Here is a 22,644-nt window from a genome sequence, read left to right on the forward strand (position 1 = left end):
GCCACCGTCATTTCACCTGGACAAAATTCCAAATGGAGCAAGTGGTAACCCGACTGGGAAACCCGGAATTCCCTCCTCAGCCCCAGTGTTCAAAGGCTCCTTGCCGTTCCAGGGAAAAGCACCCTCTGTTTGGGGAGGTGACTATATCTCCAAAGTCCTTTCACATCTGGGTGCCTCTGGCCACAACTTACTGGAAGCTGCAAAGGCTCAGGTGACTTCTGGCAGCCATTTTTAAGTCTTCTTGGGTGCTTTCCAAAGGAACATTGGCTTTTTCCCCAAGAAAACATCACAGGACAACTCCATGTTTGTGACACCGAAAGATGCAAGAAGCCAACAGGAAGCGCTGGAAGGAATGGGCGAGTCACTTCCTGATGGGGATTGTCACACTCTGTTAACCAGCTGCTGTCAATTCTCTCATCACAGAATCCCGACAGTGCAGAAAAAGGCCATTCGGCCCATTGAGTCTACACCAAGCACGATCCCAGCCAGCCCCCATCGTCCCATGTACATACCCTTGTTAATCCACCTGACACGGAAAGGGTCATTTAGCATGGCCAATCCACCTAACCCCCACATCAATGGGATATACACGGAACATACAGAAACCTTCAAATTGACAAGAATCTCCTACCACGTTATTGGTTTGATTTGTCATCGTCACATGTATTAGCGAGAAGTATTGTTTCCTGTGTAATATACAAAGCATACCGTTCATAGAGTTTGCAGAAGAGAAGGAGAGGAGAGTGTGCAGAGTGCAGTGCTGAAGTCACAGCCAGGGTGCAGAGAAAGTTCAAAAGTCTGACAGCAGCAGGGAAGAAGCTGTTCTCGAGTGGGTTGGTACATGTCCTCAGGCCTTTGTACCTTTTTCCCAATGGAAGAAGGTGGAAGAGAGAATGTCCGGAGTGTGTGGGGTCCTTAATGATGCTGGCTGTTTTTCCGAGGCAGCAGGAATCAGCGGATGGGAGGTTTCTCATTGCCTGGTGCGTCTGGTTAAGAGATGACGTGCTAATTCCCTGTGGTAAAATGTGACATTTTTCACTTGCCCTGTGTGCCCAAACTCCCCAAGACAGGCCACAGCACCTCCTTCGGTATCTGTGTAACTGCAGCTCCCACCGGAGAGTCAGGAGGTCACAGGGCCTGAGACTGGAAAACGCTGCCCCACATCAACAGACCTTGCCCACTGTCCGCTCCTCGCCCGCTCCGATTCCCCTGGTGGATGGGGTCGTGGAATTCCAGCAATGGCCTCACAACTCATTCCCCTCACCTCCCCCCCACACACACACACACACTCCCCTTCCCAGTGTGGGGAAGGAAAATGAACCCATCGTCATCGAGCCTCGCTGACCCCCACACGAGTACCTTCCACCTTCTCACACGGACAGAAGGGGACTCGGGGCCTTCCTTTTGGAGCATTTTTACCCTGTGCCCTCTGAGTCACCTTCATCCTTCCAGCAGCGTCACAGAAGACAGATTGTCTTGTCCCTGGGTGTACAATGTTCTGGAAACAGCACATGCTTTACTCAGATAACGGGCAGTTCACTTCACTGGCTTTGGGAGATCCAGGGACGGTGATATTAGCCCCTATATAAGAGCACTTCCTTTCATTTCTCCCAGTGGTTGGAGGGTGAGGAACTGCTTTGCCTGTCTTTTATCTCCCCTCAGCTGCTGACGCTCTCCCTTGCTTCATGTTGCGAGTGTTGTGGAACAGGGCCTGACTGGGAACTGAAGAACTGGTTTGATTTGGGATCTCTGCCACCAATGCAGATTGGCTGAGCTCTTTCCGAAGGCATCAAGAACAGATCACAGAGTGTTTTTCCATCCACGGGGATCTTGGTGAAGATTCATTAGCAGCAAGCCATGGCACAGGTCAGTCTCAGTTTCCATTCCACATGTACAGGACTGGAGTAGCACATGTCATTACATGTTAGTCCATGTGGGGTGTCAAGGATGGACGGTCACATCTTAACCAGGCCAGTTGGCAGGGAAATGAGGGAAAAGCTTCTGTATACAAAGAGTGGTGGAACTTTCTCTCAGTTAATGCTGTTATAATCCAGGTCAGAAACTCCAAACTGTTTCACAAAGACCGCCTGCATCACTAGGTTTGCATTTGGCTCGGGCGGGCATGAGATGGTTCACTTCAGGAATGATTCAAGTGACCCGCTAGGGAGCTTTTATAAACAAATTATTTTTGTGAATGTGGCTGGCATGTATAGAAAGAAAATTAGCAAAAACTTTTATCAATTACAAGCAAAGACAAAACCACCATGATAATATATTACCCTTAACAAATTTATCTAAAATGTTCCAATCAAACAAAACTCCCCAAAGACAAAAAAAAACCCCTTTCTACAAAGTTTAACACAGCAAAGACTAACATAAGCACATAAGAAACAAGAGCAGGAGTAGGCCATCTAGCCCTTCAAGCCTGCCCCGCCATTCAATAAGATCATGGCTGATCTGTCGTGGCTCAGTTCCACATTCCCGCCCTCTCCCCATAACCCTTAATCCCCTCTCTTATCAAAAACCCATCAACCCGCGTCTTAAAAATATTTAGCGAGGCAGCCTCCACCACTTCAACGGGCAGAAAATTCCAGAGATTCACCACCCTTTGAGTGAAGAAGTTCCCCCTCAACTCCGTTCTAAACCGCCCCCCCTTTATCTTGAGGCTGTGCCCCCTAGTCCTACTGTCCTTTCTGAGCAGAAAGAGTCTCTCCACCTCTATCCTATCCATCCCATTCATCATCTTATATGTCTCAATGAGATCTCCCCTCGTTCTTCTAAACTCTAACGAGTACAAGCCTAGTTTATTCAGCCTCTCCTCCGCTCATTTTCAAAGGTTTAACACAGCAAAGACTAACGCTCACAATACTGAATCCTTTGGTAGGAAAATTAAAAACCTAACTCCTCAGCTTTGTAACTTCTAGAAGCCCTCTGGATACACCAAGAAGAGCTGAGAGTCAGGCCAGCTTCCCAGAACACCAGGGAGAGAGAGAGAGAGACAACAACTGTTCAGTCCGATCTCCACCGCCTTGCAAAGGAAACTGAAACCACAGCTTGCAGCCAAACTGAGAAATGAAACTGAAGCTCACTAAGAAGGGAAAAAAAACCACCCAGTCTTTCTCCTAACAATGAAAGGCCAGAAAACCATCCCAGAAAGTACCTGAGGCCCCATGTAGAAATAAACCAAACCCCATTTAAACCATTGAAGCAGCAATAAAAGGGATTTCTAACCAGAGAGCCCGGCAACACTGACATAAGCTGAGGCTGTGAGAGCTGCAGAGAACATGATTTAAAAGAAAATTCTTGCAGGTCCATGAGTGCCACAATATTAAATCTCAGCATAATAGATTTCTTCCAGACAAGCTAGTAAAAGGATATGGAACAATAGAACAAAGATGATGCAGATTGGACATGATCTGATTGGATGATGAAACAGGCTGGAAGGGCTGAATGGCCTCCTCCTGTTTTGTCATGTTGCTTCTTGCACCGAGAAGTGGAGTGACAATAATTGGTAGCTCTTTCAGAAAACCAGAACAAGCTTTGTGGGCCGAATGGCCTCCGTCAGCGTAATTTGGAAGCTATCTGGTCCATTGCTTATTCGGTTCATTGTCAAACTTGGCTATTCGATCAGGAAGCTCTGAAACTCGATGGGCGGTTTCTGCTGAGTCCCATCAACAGTTAGGGTCGCTCCCTGAATCCTCGCTCGAGACACCAACAAGCCTCGACACTGTCTGTTAGCCCGGAGCGTGTGTGCACAGTGAGAAGGTCAGGGTTAGGTCTCACCACACTGACCTCGAGAACATAAGCTCTGGAGGAGGCCATTCAGCCCCTCATACCTTGTTCACTCCCCCAATATTGGACAGATGTCCATCTGAAGCCCAGTATTCTTCCCCTGTCTGGGGAAAGACTCACAAAGTGAGACAGCGCAAGTCTCTCCATGTTCCCAGAACACAGAGCCACCAGTGGGAAGCTGATGCTACGGTCAGTGTGTGGGAGCAGACAGCGTTACAGTCAGCATTGTACACGGTTCGAGAGGAGGTACTGAGATATTCCTTTGCATTTGCAAGGGAAAAACCTAATGCCGGTGTGGAGGGTATTTCTTCACCCAGAGAGTGGTGACAGTGTGGAACTCACTCCCGATGCGAGTGTGCGCATCTGGGAATCAGAAACCTTCTCCCGTACCATCGAGGGTGACCAAACAAACAACCAAACAACTCCCTCAGTCCAGCAGTGGGATGGCACGGTGGCACAATGGGTTAGCACTGCTGTCTCACAGCACCAGGGACCCGGCTTCGATTCCCGCCTGCTGTCCGTGTGGAATTTTCACTTCTCTAACCTGCGTCTGCATAGGTTTCCTCCGGGTGCTCCAGTTTCCTCCCACACTCCAGGAGATGTGTAGGAGGGGCAGTGTGGTTAGCACTGCTGCACTCAAAGGATAATACAGCACAGGAACAGGCCCTTCGGCCCACCAAGACCATTCGTTTGTACCCCTCTATTCCCAGTCTGTTCATGTGGCTATCGAGATCAGTCTTAAACGATCCCAGCCTGTCCGCCTCAACCACCTTGCCTGGCAGCGCATTCCAGGCCCCCACCACCCTCTGTGTAAAAACCATCCCCCACATGTCTATATTGAACCTCGCGCCTCCCCCCCACCACTTTAACTTGAACCTGTGACCCCTTGTGTTTGTCACCTCTGACCTGGGAAAAAGCTTCTCACTGTTCACCCTATCTGTGCCCTTTGTCATTTTATACACCTCTATCAGGTTGCCCCTCATCCTCCGTCTTTCCAGGGAGAACAACCCCAGTTTACCCAATCTCTCCTCATAGCTAAGACCCTGCATACCAGGCAACATCCTGGCAAACCTTTTCTGTACTCTCTCCAAAGCCTCCACATCCTTCTGGTCACGTGGCGACCAGAACTGGACACAGTACACCAAATGTGGCCGAACCAGTGTTCTATATAACTGCAACATCATATGCCAACTTTTACACTCTATGCCCCGTCCAATAAAGGCAAGCATGCCATATGCCTTCTTCACCACCCTCTCCACCTGTGCTGCCACCTTTAAGGATCTGTGGACTTGCACACCCAGGTCCCCCTGTGTGTCTATACTCCTGATGGGTTCTGCCACTTATTGTATAATCCCCCCTGAATTTGATCTACCGAAATGCATCACTTCACATTTATCTGGATGAAATTCCATCTGCCATTTCTCTGCCCAATTTTCCAGCCTATCTATATCCTGCTGTATTGTCTGACAATGTTCATCGCTGTCCGCAACTCCAGCAATCTTACTAACCAGACCAGCTACACCTTCTTCCAAATCATTTATAGGAATCACAAACAGCAGAGGTCCCAGTACAGAGCCCTGTTAAACACTACTGGTAAGAAAGCTCACAACACCAGGTTAAAGTCCAACCAGTTTATTTGACAGTAAACCCACAAACTTTCGGAAACGCTGTTCCTTCATCAGGTGTGTAAGGAACAGCGTTTCCGAAAGCTTGTGGGTTTATTGTCAAATAAACTGCTTGGACTTTAACCTGGTGTTGAGAGATTTCTTCCTGTGTTTACCCCACTCCAACACCAGCATCTCCACATCATGAACACTCCTCGTCACAGATCTCCCATCAGAAAAAGAGCCCTCCACTGCTACCTTCTATCTTCTGCACACTCGCAGCACCAGAGACCCAGGTTCGATTCCTGGCTTGGGTTACTGTCTGTGTGGAGTTTGCACATTCTCACCATGTCTGCATGGGTTTCCTCCCACAGTCCAAAAGATGTGCTGGTTCGGTGCCTTGGCCCATGCTAAATTCTCACTCAGTGTACCCGAACAGGGATTTTCACAGTAACTTCATTGCAGTGTTAATGTAAGAGTATTTGTGACACTAAGAAGTAGCTTCAGCCTGGATATTTCTGGGTTGGACCCACGACACCCTGCCTTGTAGATTGGGGTGGGGAGGGGGAACAGTCTTTCTCACTGAGTCACGGTTCCATTAGGTGGGGTTCCCTTCACAGAAGGGTGAAGTGAAGAGAAAATAGCAAGTCATTTCTCCATTTTTGTGGGTGGCGCGGTAGCACAGTGGTTAGCACTGCTGCTTCACAGCTCCAGGGACCTGGGTTCGAATCCTGGCTCGGGTCACTGCCTGTGTGGAGTTTGCACATTCTCTCCATGTCTGCGTGGGTTTCCTCTGGGTGCTCCGGTTTCCTCCCACACTCCAAAGATGTGTGGGTTCGGTCGGCCATACTAAATTGCCACTTAGCGTCCCGGGATGCGTATGTTAGAGAGATTCGTGGGTAAATATGTAGGGATGTGGGCTTAGGGCCTGGGTGGGATTGTGGCTGGTGCAGACTCGATGGGCCGAATGGCCTCTTTCTGCACTGCCGGGTTCAGTGATTTCCATGTTGACTTTCTATCTCGACAGAAAATCTTTGCGTGTCTCATACTCCTTATCTTCACCTTGGACTTGTGTGACGCTGATTGCAAATTTGTCATGAAGACAGAGGCAGGTAAGATGGACAAGCCCTTTCCTGTCACCCTGCAGCCGCTCCTCACCCACACTCGGATTCCCTCAGGGAGAGGAGAATAACATCGTAAACCACTCACTCTGTTCAAAAACACGTCTGACATTCACAACCTGCTTGACAACCAAAGCACTCACAGGAACATGGAAAATAGGAGCAGGAGTCGGCCATGCGGGTCTGCTCCGTCATTTCACATGATCATTGTTGATCACGCACTTCCAGTCTCCCAATCCTGCTTCCTCACCGTATCATCCCTTTGATCCCTCTCGCCATCAGGCCTCCATCCAGCTCCTTGTTCAACAGATCTCATCAACTGGGCCATTCATTCTACGATACCCCCAGGACCCCACATTTTTCCTTGCTCATCCCCTGATCCCGAGGGGCAACTTGGCATGGTCAGTTCGGCTAACTTCAGACTGTGGGAGGAAACTGGCGCACCCGGAGGAAACCCATGCAGACACGGGGAGAACGTGCAGACTCTGTCTGCACAGAGTTGGGAATGGAGTGGTTATTCGCGGGTTACACCACTAGAGAGCAGCAGCATCCACAGAATAAAGGGACCCCCTGTGAGAAAAGCAGCATTAAGTTACAGTGACGGGCACTGACTGATCGGTTAGACCCACTGTCTTTAAAACGGAACTGTACTCTCAGCTGGGCAGTTTCATTTCCTCGATACTGCCACTTGTGACTGGTCTGCCCGCTGCCCAGCTCCAGCACCTTTCTTTCAAATTAATTTATGAGTCACAAGTCGGCTAACATTAACACTGCAGTGAAGTTACTGTGAAAATCCCCTAGTCGCCACACTCCGGCGCCTGTTCGGGTACACCGAGGGAGAATTTAGCACCTAAACCGCATGTCTTTCAGACTGCGGGAGGAAACCGGAGCACCCACAGGAAACCCGCACAGACATGGGGAGAATGTGCAAACTCCACACAGGCAGTGACCCGAGCCGGGAATCGAACCCAGGTCCCTGGCGCTGTGAGGCAGCAGTAATAACCATTCTGCCACCCCTGGAGGAACGGTTTTCGAATCGGGAACACATGGACTGACGACCAAGTAAGAGCGATAATAACTTGAATTTACACATCGTCCGTCACGCGGTGAAATCTCCTCGTTCGGTGCATGGGCCATGCTCAATTCTCCCTCGGTGTACCTGAACAGGCGCCGGAGTGTGGTAACCGGAGGATTTTCACAGTAACTTGATTGCAGTGTTAGCAAACAAAACCTAATATCAAATGGCCCAAGGAGTGAGTGGGACTGAGCAACAGTGTGTTTTAAAGGAGTCTATTACAGAATAGAGAGAGAGGGGGGGCAGCTGAAAGTGCAGCCATGTCCGTGTGGGACTGTACAGAGCCAACACTCGGAGCAGAGGAGAGCACTCCGAGGATTGTCGGAGCGAGGGGGAGATTTGAGAGAGGGGTATGGATTCCGCACGGTGCCACAATGGTACTTCCTTCCTTCTTCAGAGGCAGAAGTCTGAGGTCAGCTCCCAACTGACTCAAGAACAGCTTCTTCCCTGCTGCCGTCAGACTTCTGAATGGACCGACCTCGCCCCCCCAAGCTGATTTTCCTCCACACCCGAGCTGTGACTGTGTGGGGCCTGCACGTTCTCCCCGTGTCGGCGTGGGTTTCCTCCGGGTGCTCCGATTTGCACCCACATTCCAAAAGGTGTGCGGGTTTGGTTGACTCGCTGTGCTAAATTGCCCCTTAGTGTCAGGGGGACTAGCAGGGTAAATTGCGGTCGGTGCAGACTCGATGGGCCGAATGGCCTTCTGCTGCACTGTAGGATTGTGTGTAACTCTGTGACTGTAACACCACATTCTGCACTCTCTCCTTTCCTTCTTCCCTCTGTACTGTGTGAACGCTATGTTTTATCTGCACAGTGCACAAGAAACAAGATTTTTCACTCTTCTCCCAATACTTGTAACAATAATATATCAAAATCAAACTTATGCTTCACAGCGCCAGCGAGCTGGGTTCGATTCCCAGCTTGGGTCACCGTCTGTGTGGAGTTTGCACGTTCTCCCCGAGTCTGTGTGGGTTTCCTCCGGGTGCTCCTGCTCCCTCCCACACTCCAAAGATGTGCGGGTGGATTGGCCATGGTGAATGTGTGGGTTTACAGGGAGAGGATAGGGTGGTGGATCTGGGTAACTTGCTCTTTCGGAGAGGCAGTGCTGATTTAATGGGCCGAATGGCCTCTTTCTGCACCGTCGGGATTGTAAAACAAGGATGGGAAATTTTGAATCGAGGTGTTTTTTTTCCCCACTGGGGAGTGGGGGGGGGCACAGGTCGGTCACTGAGTGTCAGGCACACAGGACATTTGGGTGAAAGATATCAACCCCAAGTGGAGAGCACAGCAAAGAGGCCCGGTTAACGGTGAGATTTCCCTCCTTGCAGACTGCTTGGATAATGGAATGTCGTATAAGGTCGGAGCAATGTGGAAGAGTGAAGACTGTTACACCTGTTACTGCGGCAAGGTGACTGCGATATGCTGCACTGAGTAAGTTCCAGCTTCTCAATACTCCTCCCCTGTGGCCCCCCCACCACCCCTCCGAGACTGACTCAGGATGTGACAGTCCTTTCACGCAGCTGAGGGAGTGAAGCCTGTGAGGCAAGCCCACGTGGAGAGCCTCGTCCCTCCTGTCGGTGTCACTGAGCAGCACTGTCACCTCAGCAGTCCTGTCCATGGACTGCGCTGTCTCCCAGCTGTTCAGCTATTCAGCCAATGGCACAGTGATATTATCACAAGACTATTCATCCAGGAGCTCAACTAATCTTCTGGAGGTCCCGGGTTCAAATCCCCACCGAAACAGATGGTGGAATTTGAATTCGGTTCAAAAACAAAAATCTGGAATTACGAACTTACTGGTGACCACAAAGCCATTGTTGGAAAAACCCATCTGATGTCCTTTAGGGAAGGAAATCTGCCGTCCTTACCTGGTCTGGCCTACATGTTTGGGGGGGTTGGTGGGGAATAGTGGCAATGTGAATGTGGAAGTGTGATTGACCAATACTGTTACCTCTTTGCCTCTGCTGCCAGCTACGCCCAAGTGCCGGATGTCCCAAGTAACTGCGAGGCCATCTTTGACAAGAGGCTTTGCAAATACAAGATTTACAGCAAAGAAAATCCTGATGTCCTGTGCGAAGTGTGATCACGGAGACACGACAGCAAGATTCGACAAAGCTGCTTTGCTCTCTGCCTCCAGCCCCGGGGGTGGGGGTCGGGGGGGAAATCACACGATGATCGATCAGTGCCACCAACCACTCTCTAACACCATGCCGTTTACCTGCCAAAATCTTCTGTTCGTTCAATAAATTGCAAGAACTCAAGAGTTCAAATTGAATAGAGCCGTGTGTGTGTGTTTCAGACCAAAATCTCAGTGACCAGCTCAATATATATCCCTCAGTCGATGTGGTCTTCAGGACAAGAGATGCTTTGATAGAACTGTCGAATCCTGCAGTGCAGAAGGAGGCCATTTGGCCCATCGAGTCTGCACCAACCACAATCCCACCCAGGCCCTATCCCCATAACTCCATGCATTGACCCCAGCTAGTCCCCTAACGGGCAATCTATCATGGCCACATCTTTGGACTATGAGAGGAAACCCACGCAGACACGGGGAGAATGTGCAGGCCCCACACAATTGAACCCATGTGCCTGGCGCTGTGAGGCAGCAGTGCTAACCACTGTGCCACCATGCCGCACTGTGGTCTTGGTGAAGTACTTCCAGCTCTCAGGCCATTCCTGCCCCAAGCCCGTGTCAGAGAAAACAGGGTGGGTGCTGGAAAGGATCTTTCCTCTTGTGGAATTTTACAGCCTGCTGGAGCGAGACTGGAAAACCCTGCCAGGGATCAATGGACATTTCCATTGTCCCCAACTCGCCCACTCCTCTTCCGTGGCAGAATTCCAGCCACAGAGTTTCAAAATAAGAGGTCTCCCCTCAGAGGCAGGAAGGAGGAGAAGCTCTGTGTTTTCCAAGGGCTTTTGCTCAGTGGAAAAGATGGGATGGAGACATTGGAGAATCACAATGGGATAATACGGCTTTGTTGAAGTGGGTGGCATGGGGGCACAGTGGTTAGCACTGCGACCTCACAGCGCCAGGGACCCAGGTTCGATTCCCAGATCAGGTCACTATCGACGTGGAGTCGGCACATTCTCCCCATGTCTGCATGGGTTTCCTTCGGGTGCCCTAGTTTCCTCCCACAGTCTGAGAGATGTGCGGGTTAGGTTGATTGGCTGTGCTAAACTGCCCCTTAGTCTCAGGGGAATTAATAGGCTAAATATGTGGGGTAATGGGAATAAGCCCTGGGTGAGATTGTGGTCAGTGCAGACTCGATGGGCTGAATGGTCTCCTCCTGCACTGTGCAGATTCTATGACCTTCCAAGTCTCTTTCTCAGACAGTGGTGGAGGCACATGGCTGGATCATTGAGTTCTTAACATCGATTCGCGAGGCAGAGGCATCAAGTGGTGTGTGAGGGCAGCGTGCTGTAGACAGGAAAATGGAACTGAAGCCACAAACAGCCATGAACTTGTCAAGTAGCAGAGCAGACGGAAAGGGCCGAATGGCCTGAGTCCTTGTTCCGAAAAGCCCGTTCTGCAGCCGGGTTGAACTGGGTTAGGATTTGCCAGGCTGCTGGGGGCTGGAAAAGGGGCTACCATCTCTGGCAGGGAAGGACCAGGAAGTGGGACTCACCGGCTAAGAGCCAGCACGGGAATGAGGGGCTGAATGGCCTTCTCCTGTGCTGGTGTGATTGGTGATCAGACTCAGAATCTGAGGAATGTGATGAACCAGGGAGTCTGAGTAAGCTTAGCTGGGGTGAAGGCAGTTCTAGCACCAATTCAGAGAGACCCTGCTGATGGGAGATCCCACCCATAGCCTGAGGACAAAGAGAAAGAGAAACCCTCCCGGGATCCTGGTCAATCACAAGAAGGAAAACCCAAATTCCACAGTCATCATCGCATTGCTGCTTTGTGGGATCTTGCTGTGCACAAGTTGGCTGCTTTGCTTTGTGTGCGAAAGCAGTGACTGCAGCTGAACGACTGTAAGGCTTGGTGAAACCTCCTGAAGTCAGGAGAGGCGCTACATCAATGCAAACCTCTGTTTAGAACGTAGAACAGTACAACACAGGACAGGCCCTTCGGCCCTCAATGTTGTGCCGAGCTATGTCCGAACCCAAGATCAAGCTATCCCACTCCCTATCATTCTGGTGTGCTCCATGTGCCTATCCAGTAACCACTTGAAAGTTCCTAAAGTGTCTGACTCCACCATCACAGCAGACAGTGTATTCCACACCCCAACCACTCTCTGAGTAAAGAATCTCCCTCGGACATCCCTCCTGTATCTCCCACCATGAACCTTACAGTTACGCCCCTCAGTAACAGCTACATCCACCCAGGGAAATAGTCTAATGAACGTCAACTCTATCTATCCCCCTCATCATCTTATAGATCTCTATTTAGTCGCCTCTCATCCTCCTCTGCTCCAAAGAGAAAAGCCCCAGCTCCCTCAGAAGACCTACCCTCCAAACAGGGCTCAGGAGGAGACCAGGACCAATCCTGCAGAGACTTAGCACTGCCTCAGCAGTTCCATCGCCTGCTAGAACTGCCTTCACCTCAGCAATCTTTAATCAGACTTCTCAGGTTCACTAACCACGTGTTGGCCATCTGAGTCCAATCACCGATCGGCAATGCTCTCATACAGGCACAGGAGAAGGCCATTCAGCCCATCATCCCTGTCCTGGTTCTCACCCAGTGAGTCCCGCTCACCTACTCTTTCCCCATGGGCGCGTGTTTGGAAGGATTGACCGTGTTATCAGCGCACCTCCCTCAGCCATCAACTGCTTGCGTGGGGCTCGAGCCCAGAGCTTCTCACTCAGAGGCAGAGACACAACCCGCTGTGTCACAAGATCTCCTCTTGGCTCCTTTGACAAAGTATAAATGTCCAATTTATCGGTGTTTTATTGGGCCAAGTGTCAAACAAGGGGCTGAGAGAGCAGATGACCAAAAGCTTGGCTTTGTGGATCATCTTTTCTTGGATAACCGGAAGGTAAAGAGGGAGAGAGAGAGAGCATTCTGGAGCTCAGGACCCAGACAAACTGAAGGCACAGTTCATGTTGTCTACATGGACTTTAACAAGGCCTTGGACAAGGTACCACATGGTAGGTTTTTGCCTAAGGTTAAATCTCACGGGATCCAGGATGAGGTAACCAATTGGAAGCAAAATTGGTTTGATGACAGAAGCCAGAGGATGGTTGTAGAGAATTGCTTGTCAAACTGGAAGCCTGTGACCAGCGATGTGCCTCAGGGATCAGTGCTGGGCCCACTGTTATTTGTCATTTATAAGAATGATTTGGATGAGAATATCGGGGACATGGTTACTAAGTTTGCAGATGACACCAAGATGGGTGACATAGCGGACCGTGAAGCAAATGATCTCCAATTGCAATGGGATCTTGATCGATTGGGCCAGTGGGCTGACGAATGGCAGATAGAGTTTAATTTAGACAAATGTGAGGTGATGCATTTTGGTCGATTGAACCAGGGCAGGACTTACTCAGTTAATGGTAGGGAGTTGGGGAGAGTTACAGAACAAAGAGATCTCGGAGTACATGTTCACAGCTCCTTCAAAGTGGAGTCACAGATGGACAGAGTGGTGAAGAAGGCATTTGGCATGCTTAGTTTCATCGGTCAGAACATCGAATACAGGAGTTAGGACGTCTTGTTAAAGTTGCACAAGACAGTGGTGAGGCCATACTTGGAATACTGTGTGTAATTCTAGTTACCCTATTATAGAAAGGATATTATTAAACTAGAAAGAGTGCAGAAAAGAGTTACTTGGATGCCACCGGGACTTGATGGTTTGAATTATAAGGAGAGGCTGGATTGGCTGGGACTTTTTTCTTTGGAGCGTGGGAGGCTCAGGGGTGGCCTTACAGAGGTCTGTAAAATAATGAGGGGCACAGATCAGCGAGATAGTCAATATCTTTTCCCAAAGGTAGGGGAGTCTAAAACTAAAGGGCAGAGGTTTAAGGCGATGGGAGAGAGATACAGAAGGGTCCAGAGGGGAACATAGGGTGGTGAGTTTCTGGAACAAGCTGCTAGAGGTAGGAGTAGAAAATGGTAGATATGGGCCAAATGTGGGCAACTGGGGCTAACTTAGAGGTTTAATAAAAGGGTGGCATGGACAAGTTGGGCCAAAGGGCCTGTTTCCTTGCTGGAAAGTTGGATGACACTGCCCCCAGTGGTGACATGATGAATGCTCAAGGTGGCCAGATGCCTCTCACCTGAGGGGGGGGTCACATCGCAGAAAACCTCAGAAAGGAATTCAAGTCAACAAAAAGCGTTGCGTGTCAGTGAGACCCTAATCACAATAAAAAGAGAGAACTCAAAAGAGAAAAATCCTTTGTTAATCTGATCGATCCCCTGAGGCAGGAGAATAAACATCCCCTTGTGACAGGTTCCACAATAGCAACGCAGGGCCTATTCATACACTGCAGATATTCAATTACCTGAAAACTATTTCAGCTGAAGTGACATTCGGATGCTAATTTACCCCAATTCCACACAGAAAGAAAGAAATGCAAAAACGTATGAGCTTGTCAGCCTGGCCTCCAAACAATCTTATATCAACGACACCCCAAAGAGAGACACAGAGTCCTATTGTCCACTTATTCCCACAAGATGCAGAAACAACATTGCCACATGTACACTGTAATCAATGTCCCAAAACAACAATGTATCACTGCCCAGCACACTGTGGAAAGAGGACTTGATGCCAGCTCCGATATTTGTGTCTACAAGTGGGATTGTTTCAGATATCCGGGAACAACAAGGCATGATGTGGAGATGCTGGCGTTGGACTGGGGTAAACACACTAAGAGGTCTCACAACACCAGGTTCAAGTCCAACCAGTTTATTTGATAGTAAATGCCACAAGCTTTGGGAAACGGTGTTCCTTCGTCAGATGTGTGGAAGGTTCTACACACCGTCCACATTCCCGATGAAGGAAAAGCGTTTCCCAAAGCTTGTGGGATTATTATCAAATAAACCGGTTGGACTTGAACCTGGTGTTGTGAGACCTCTTACTGTAACAGCAAGGTATAATGAGACTCAGAGAGGGAAAATGATCACACGTGGGCCCAGGAACACATGAACGAGGAGCGGGAGTTGGCCAGTTGGCCACTCGAGCCTGCTCCACCATTTAACAAGGTCATAGCTGATCTGACAGTCACCTCAAATCTGCATCCCGCCCACTCCCAATGACCTTTCGCCCCCTCGCTCACCAGGAATCCATCCACCCCTGTGTTAAAAATGCTCCAAGGATGGGGTTTTCCAGACATGCTCGCCCCGGAACTGGAAAATCCCACCCAAGGTAAAGGGACCCTTTCCAATGTCCGCCCCCTCGCCTGCTCCCATTCCCTGACAGGCCAAAGGGGAAAGTTCACACCATTTAAAGACTCTGCTCCTTTTCAGGATTCAATTCCAAAGACTCTCCGCCCTCAGAGAAAGTTTGTTTTTTTGCCTCACCTCCATTTTACCCGGGCGAACTCTCATGTTCGAACACAGACCTGAATTTTAGCTGCTCCCACAAGGAGAAACACCCTCTCCGAATCGTGTCAGATTACCCATGATCTCACTGAATAGCAGAGCAGAGTCAATGGGCCAAATGGTCATCTTCTGGTCCAACATCTTATGGTCTTCACCTGCACACTGTCCAGAACCCTCGGGTTCAGTCAAGTTGCCTCGTATTCTTCTAAACGCCAATGGATACAAGCCTTGTCTCTCCAACCTTTCCTCACAAGACAACGTTCCTGCTACTTGTCGAGTAAACCTTCTCGGAACTGCTTTTGCATCCCTCCTTAAATAGGTGAGTGATATTGTGTTCAAGATGTGGTCTCTGACACATTGATTAGAATCCATGCCTATGTCATAGACACAACCACCCGGGGAAACACTGACACAAAACCGCCCTACCTGGCACTGCCTCACCCACAAAGGCTGTCAAGCTTACCAAGCAAGGTGTATTGCTGAAGCACAAGTTCAGTGTGAGCTGCGCAACTCCAAAGCCACCAGCGCAACAACGACAGTGTCTACACAAGTCTGTCCAATATGTGTGTCCGAATTGGCCTGATCAGTCATCTTCAGACACACCGCAACCAGCCTCAAACTGACTCATGGTATCAAGGTCCTCATCGATGACGATGGACAAACAACAACAACACACACTGAAATAGGAGCAGAAGTAGGCTGTTCAGCCCCTCAAGTCTTCTCTACCACTTGATACAGACAAGGTTGATCTGGTGTGGTCTCAGCTCCACTTGCCTGTCTGGCCCCCATCACCCTTGACTCCACCTTGTCAATCAAGAACCGAACTCAGCATTGAATCAATTCAGTGACCAAGATCCACTGCTGTCTGGCACAGACCAATGACCTTCCGAGGGAAAAGAATTCTCCTCATCTCCATGGGCAAAGGGAGACCTCTTACTCTTCAACTGTGTCCCCGAGTTCCAGTCTCTCCCACAATTGCAGAATCCACCAGGATCAAACCCCATATTGTTTGATACGCTCACCTCTCCTTCTTCCAAACTCAGATGGGATAGGCCCAAACTGCCCAACTTTTCTTCACCAAACTAACCCTTCACCCAGAAATGTAGATGAATTAACATGATGAACTTGTTCAAAGTTTTGGCTTCCAAACCATGAGCTAAATTGTCTATTTTTGTCCAGAAATTGTTTCAAGCTGAGACTATTAAATTGACAATTTGCCTTTTTCAACCTCACTCAGACTGAACTTTGCACTTCTGAAGATGTCATAGAATCATCGAATCATAGACCCTACAGTGCAGAAAGAGGCCCTTTGGCCCATCCAGTCTGCACTGACCACAATCCCACCCAGGCCCGACCCCCATATCCCTACATATTCTCACCACTAAAGCCCTCTAACCTACATATCCCTGGACACTAAGGGGCAATTTAGCATGGCCCATCAACCTAATCTGCACATCTTTGGACTGTGGGAGGAAACTGGAACACCCGGAGGAAACCCACACAGACACGGGGAGAATGTACAAACTCCACACAGACGTTGACCTGAGCCAGGAATCGAACCTGGGTCCAAGGAGCTGTGAAGCAGCAGCGCTAACCCACTGTGCTATCGTGTCGCCTGTCTTGTTGAAGGATAGAACATGTGAGTGGAATGTCCAAATGTAAGACATTTTAGTTCTGTTTACTTTCCTCATGCAAACAACCAGCAATTTCTTTCTTTGCTGTAGTTTAGCCCTTTCTAACTCTCTTCAATCCGGCTCAAAACTGAATCTTCCCGAGCTGCTGGAGTTTATGGGCCTTATTTAAAGGCAGCACAGTGGTTAGCGCTGCTGCCTCACAGTACCAGGGACCTGGCTTCGATTCCCAGCTTGGGTCAGTGTCTGTGAGGAGTTTGCACGTTCTCCCCGTGTCAACGTGGGTTTCCTCCGGGTGCTCCAGTTTCCTCCCACAGTCCGAAAGGCGAATGGGTGAGGTGGATTGGCCGTGCGAAATTGACTTTTGGTATCCAAAGATGTGCAGGTTAGATGGGATTAGCCATGGGAAATGTGTGGGCTCACGGGGGTGAGGGAAGAGGGCATGGGGAAGATGGCCTGACAGAGGGTCGGTGAAAACCCAATGGGCCGAATGGCCTCTCTCTGCACTGTAGGGATTGGATGAAAGCTGTCAATGACTTTGTTGGTGTCAAACTGCTTCCATTCACCCAGTGATTCCCTATTGATATGTATTCAGCAATACATCACCCGTTTCCCCCAACAAGGAGAGCTGATATTGTCCGAGATCTCAGACAGAAACCTCAGAGAAAAAGCAGGAATGTTAAAATATAAAGATCAAAACCCACTTGGTTTCATCTGTTAAAGGAGATTTCGACGTGGGAACGTTCCTTCATTGTGTTTCTTTCCCGTGCCTGAAATCTTCACCCACATCTGGTTCACGTAGCTCCCTTTATACAACTCAATTCTCACCTTGACAGCAGATCGTATACACTGACTCTCTGATCGGGATTCTCCCACCTCACCCGCGGCTGGGATTATCCAGTCCCGCTGTTGCGAACAGAGATGTGGATGAGGGCCAGATCCTCCCTTCTCACCGACGGCGATAGCGGGGTGCGTGAGACCCCGGAGAGTTCCGGCTATTCCACACTGCTTGTTCCAGATTGCCGTGGACATGGGGACAATGCCAACTGCCCCCTTACAAACGTCAATCAAACTGAGGTGTGCAAGATGACAAAGGGTCTGGATAAAGCAGACGTGGAGCGGATGCTTCCTCTTGTGGGACAGAGAGGTCATCATCTTCGGATGAGGGGCAGCAAATTTAAAACTGAGTTGAGGAGAAACTACTTCTTCCAAAGGAGAATCTGTGGAATTCGCTCCCCCAAAGTGCAGTTGGTGGTGGGACAGGGAGTAAATCTGAGGAGTTAGACAGATTTTTAATGGGTTGAAGGCAGGAAAATGGGGATGAGGAGCCATGGCCGAGCAGCCTTGATGGGCTGAATGGCCTCATTCCGCTCCTGTATCTCACAAGCTGATGAACCTTGCCATTTCGGCCCACTCCCCTCTACAGAGACGAGCTCATGGCGAGTTGACAAAGCAGAGGATTGTGGGCACGGATCAGTCTTTGCCACATTCCCTGACGTGCTTGCTCCCAGTACCCTGGGCAAGAAGGCCAGGAGGCTGCCTCTGCGTGCCAGAGTTCAGAGTCCAACCCCAATCAATCGATTGGATTCCTCAGCCAGCTTGGAATCTGAACCTTGGAACCTACACCCAGTTGCAGGGTGGGCACTGCTACGGTGCTTAAATAACCTTTATCTTCATTCTTTAACTTCCTATCTTCTCCCCTTGCTGTGTGTGTGCTTTTCCTTTCACTTCTGCTCCTTTTCTTTGAATCTCTTATCAGTTCCTCCACACTTGAACTTAGTACTAATCACGACATTATTCAGACTGTATGAACCTGTGATAAGAGCCTGTGAGTGTACGCAGCCTACTACCACCACACTATTCAAGCGTCCAGTTGATTCCATGGACAAGCGTCTGGTATTATCCAGCTACCTTTCACCGGATGCTACAAATAATACATGGAAATGTACACAGTCGGGTGGGGGGCTCGGCACGGTGGCACAGTGCTTAGCACTGCTCCCTCATAGTGCCAAGGACTCAAGTTCGATTCCCGGCTTGGGTCAATGCCTGTATGGAGTTTGCACGTTCTCCCTGTCTCTGCGTGGGTTTCTTCCCACAGTCCGAAAGACTGCTGGCGAGGGTGCATTGGTTCTGCTAAATTCTCCCTCAGTGTAACCCAAACAAACGGCAGAGTGTGGCCATGAGGGATTTTCACAGTAACTTCATTGCAGTGTTAATGTAAGCCAACTTGTGACACGAATAAATTAACTTAAATTTCTCTACTCCTCAATGCCGTATGTTTACAGAAACAGTGTTCCCACACAATCTGAAATCCACACACAAACGCACTGTACCTAAGTGCACACACGCACCCACGTGTACACACACACGCACGCACTACACGTACACACACACAGACACACTATACTTGCGCACACACACACTATACTTGCGCACACACACACTATACTTGCGCACACACACACTATACTTGCGCACACACACACTATACTTGCGCACACACACACACACACACACACTCACTGTACGCGCACACGCTGTGTATTTTCACACAGTACGCGCACACAGAATTAACACAGTCGTCAGCATGAGTTGACAAATTCAGTCCAGATGATAATGGAGGTGACCTTGCAGCCAGCCACATCAAACTACAAGTGAATAAGGAACAACTTCATACATTTCCTGAATCAATGTTTGAGCAACTTATTCACGTGTGTGCAGAGTTCAGTCGATAACAGTCCCGTTTCAAACAACTGTGGAGTTAAGCCATAATCCAGCAATTGAACACATAACCCAGATTGACACAATAAACTGCACCATCAAGGCCTGATATCAAATTCCCTCAGCGCCAACCCTCCCACGGCACGGTGCTCCCCCAGCGCTGACCCTCTGACAGTGCGGCGCTCCCCCAGCACCGACCCTCTGACAGTGCGGCACTCCCTCAGTGCTGCAGTAGATGGCCAACCTGGTGTCTATGCACAGTTTTACGTGAATTGCGTGCCCAACCCCAGTACTTGTGATGCACAGGCATCAATACCCTGATCTCCAGCCCAACAATGTTCCTTCTGCCATGTAGCAACCCCCAAGTACCAAGGACTTGCACTTAAACAGCAACTTAAACAGAGTGGTGGCATGGTGCCACAGTGGTTAGCACTGCTGCCTCACAGCGCCAGGGGCTCGGGTTCGATTCCCAGCTTGGGTCACTGTCTGTGCGGAGTTTGCACATTCTCCCCATGTCTGTGTGGGTTTCCTCCGGGTGCTGCGGTTTCCTCCCACAGTCTGAAAGATGTGCTGGTGAGGTGGATTGGCCGTGCTAAACTCTCCCTCACAGTGTACCCTAACAGGCACCGGGGTGTGGCAACCAGAGGATTCTCACTGTCACTGAATGCAGTGTGAATCTAAGCCTGACAATGTGGCGAAGATATTCACTTGAACTTTTAAACGTGGTAAAAAGTTTCAGTGGAATGGTTCGGAACCACTTTCAGAGAGCACTGAAAAATCTGGTGAAGGAGGTGAGATGAAAGAACCTCTCCATGAGGAGGGAGAGAGAGGTCGAGAGGTTTACGCAGGGAATTCCACAGGTTCGGAACAATGAACACAAAGGATTGTGCAGAGAGAGAACGAAGAAACAGCCACTTCTTTTCTTGTTGACTGTGAGATGAGGGGACAGAAACTGGCTGCTTTCCACTGAAGATGCAGTGTGGGCAGTGAGTTAATAAAAAGCTTCTCGTTCTAGAGAGGCAGCTTCTATCAACCAGGGGAACAACGGCAGGAGAAAACACAATCACAGCTTGCTAACTTCCAGATAGGTCCGGCAGACAATGGATTGAGGAAGTGACTGTTCTCGGAATAGCAGGAACAGGCTGTGACACAGAGTGATGGTAGGGACTCAGAGTTCCCTGAGATTCACTTTCTGTAAATACCAGCACCCGACCCATAGAACTTTCCTCAAGTTTACAGAATTGTGGTCACTATTTGCCACATATTCCCCTACTGAAACTTTGATGACCTGACCGGGCTCATTCCCCAGTCCTAGGTCCAGTGTTGTCCCCTCTCTAGTTGGACTATCTACAAATTGTTCCAAAGAACCTTCCTGTTTGCATTTTATAAATTCCTCGCCATCCAGACCCCCAGCCCGAAGCGATTTCCGGTCTATACAAGGGAAATTAAAGTCTCCCAATACAACAACCCTATTTTTTTCTGCACCTATCCAGAATCTCCGAACATATCCATTCCTCCACTTCCCGTGGGCTGTTGGGAGGCCTGTGGTATACCCCCAGCATAGTGACAGCACCCTCCCTGTTTCTGAGCTCCACCCACACTGACTTGTTACGTGACCTCTCTAAATTGTCCACCCTGTGTACCGCTGTAACATGCTCCCGAACCAGTACTGCTACTCCCCCCACCTCTTTTAGCCCCTCCTCTGTCTGTCTAAAACACTTACGCCCCGGAATATTCAATTGCCAGTCCCGTACTTCTTCTAACCAAATCCCCGTCACCGCAACCACATCCAAGTTCCGTGCAAGCGTTCAGGCTCTAAGTTCGTCTGCCTTGCCCGTTACGCTCCTTGCATTGAAGCAGATGCACTCCAGACCTCCAGGCCCACTGAGGTCATCCTCCCCCAGAATGCTCTTCCTCTTAGATCGCCTTGTCCTGGTCCCAAGCTCGTCCCCAGCCTCAATGCTTAATGACAGATTGTTATGATTCCCATCCCACCGCCACATTAGTTTAAACCCACCCGAACCACACTAGTAAAACTCCCGGCCGGGATATTGGTGCCCCTCCAGTTCGGGTGTAACCCGTCCTTCTTGTACAGGTGCCATGCTCTCTTGAAGACTTTCCCAGTGATCTGTGAATTTGAAACCCTCCCTCGTGCACCAGTCCTTTAGCCACGTGTTCAGTTGTATAATCTCCCTGTTCTGAGCCTCACCAGCCCACGGCACTGGGAGCAGTCCAGAGATTGCTACCCTCGAGGCCCTGCTTTTTAACCCCAGCACCCACCTCCCTGAATTGTTCTCGTGTGATCCCCCTGCTCCTTCTACCTCCGTCATTTTCACCAACGTGTACAATTACATCTGTTTGATTTTTAATATGCTTCCTGTCCGCCCAGAGACATGCAGTTACCCCGGCACCAGGGAGGCAGACTACCATCCTGGAGTCTGGTTCGCGCCCACAGAACCACCTGTCCGAGCCTCTAACCATCGCGTCCCCCACCACTACGGCTCTCCTCATCCCCCTCTTTCCCTTCCGGGCCACAGAGCCCGACTCCGTGCCAGCGCTCTGGTCACAGTGGCTCACCTCTGGCGGGTCATCCCCTTCCAGAGTGTCCATTTTGGAAGGACACAACACCAGGGGATCCCTTCACTGACTGCTCACTCCCCTCCCCTCTCCCACCTGTCACCCAGCCCTTACTATTATGGGAGACAGCCACTGGGGTACTCTCCGGTACGTCACCCTTCTGACTTTTACCCTTCCTAACCGTGACCCACCTGTCTTCCTCCCGAGGCCCCAGTGTGACTACCTGTCCATAATTTCTCTCTACTAATTCCTCATTCTCTCTGAATAGACAGAGGTTATCGAGCCGCAGCTCCAGTTCCCGAACGCGGAACCTCAGGAGCTGTAGTTCCACACACCTGGGACAGATATGGACTTCCGGGAGGCGAGGTATCTCCAGGAACTCCCACATTCAACACCGAAAGCAGCAAACTGGCCTCTCACTCATACTTATCCCCTTCCTTTACAGTTTCAGAAGAACCAAAAAAGAAACACAACCTACCCTGCCTCTGCCTGTTTTTGCCGAAGCCCTTTCAGCCTTCATATCTTTTCAAAGAAAACCTATTTCCAAATTGCCCCCATAGCCAAGCAGGAGAGAATCACAATCCTACAGTGCAGAAGGAGGCCATTTGGCCCATCGAGTCTGCACCGCCCACAATCTCACCGA

General features: G+C 49.8%; 2 protein-coding genes across 2 annotated transcripts in view; one reads left to right on the plus strand and one right to left on the minus strand.

Annotated features, from left to right (window-relative positions):
* LOC145361320 (beta-microseminoprotein-like) overlaps nucleotides 1-22,644 on the minus strand; it is a 58,237-nt gene that overhangs the window by 34,678 nt on the left and 915 nt on the right. The window lies entirely within an intron of this gene.
* Nucleotides 1,757-9,683, plus strand: LOC145361164 (beta-microseminoprotein-like). The gene is made up of 4 exons (XM_080216783.1): nucleotides 1,757-1,866; nucleotides 6,424-6,508; nucleotides 8,921-9,023; nucleotides 9,564-9,683. Exons 1-4 carry the CDS (start codon nucleotides 1,858-1,860, stop codon nucleotides 9,673-9,675), a joined length of 309 nt encoding a protein of 102 aa, XP_080072909.1. The 5' UTR covers nucleotides 1,757-1,857; the 3' UTR covers nucleotides 9,676-9,683.

This window comes from Carcharhinus amblyrhynchos, chromosome 34 (genome assembly GCF_965287045.1).
Source record: "Carcharhinus amblyrhynchos chromosome 34, sCarAmb.v2.hapA, whole genome shotgun sequence".
In the NCBI taxonomy this organism is placed as follows: Eukaryota; Metazoa; Chordata; class Chondrichthyes; order Carcharhiniformes; family Carcharhinidae; genus Carcharhinus; species Carcharhinus amblyrhynchos.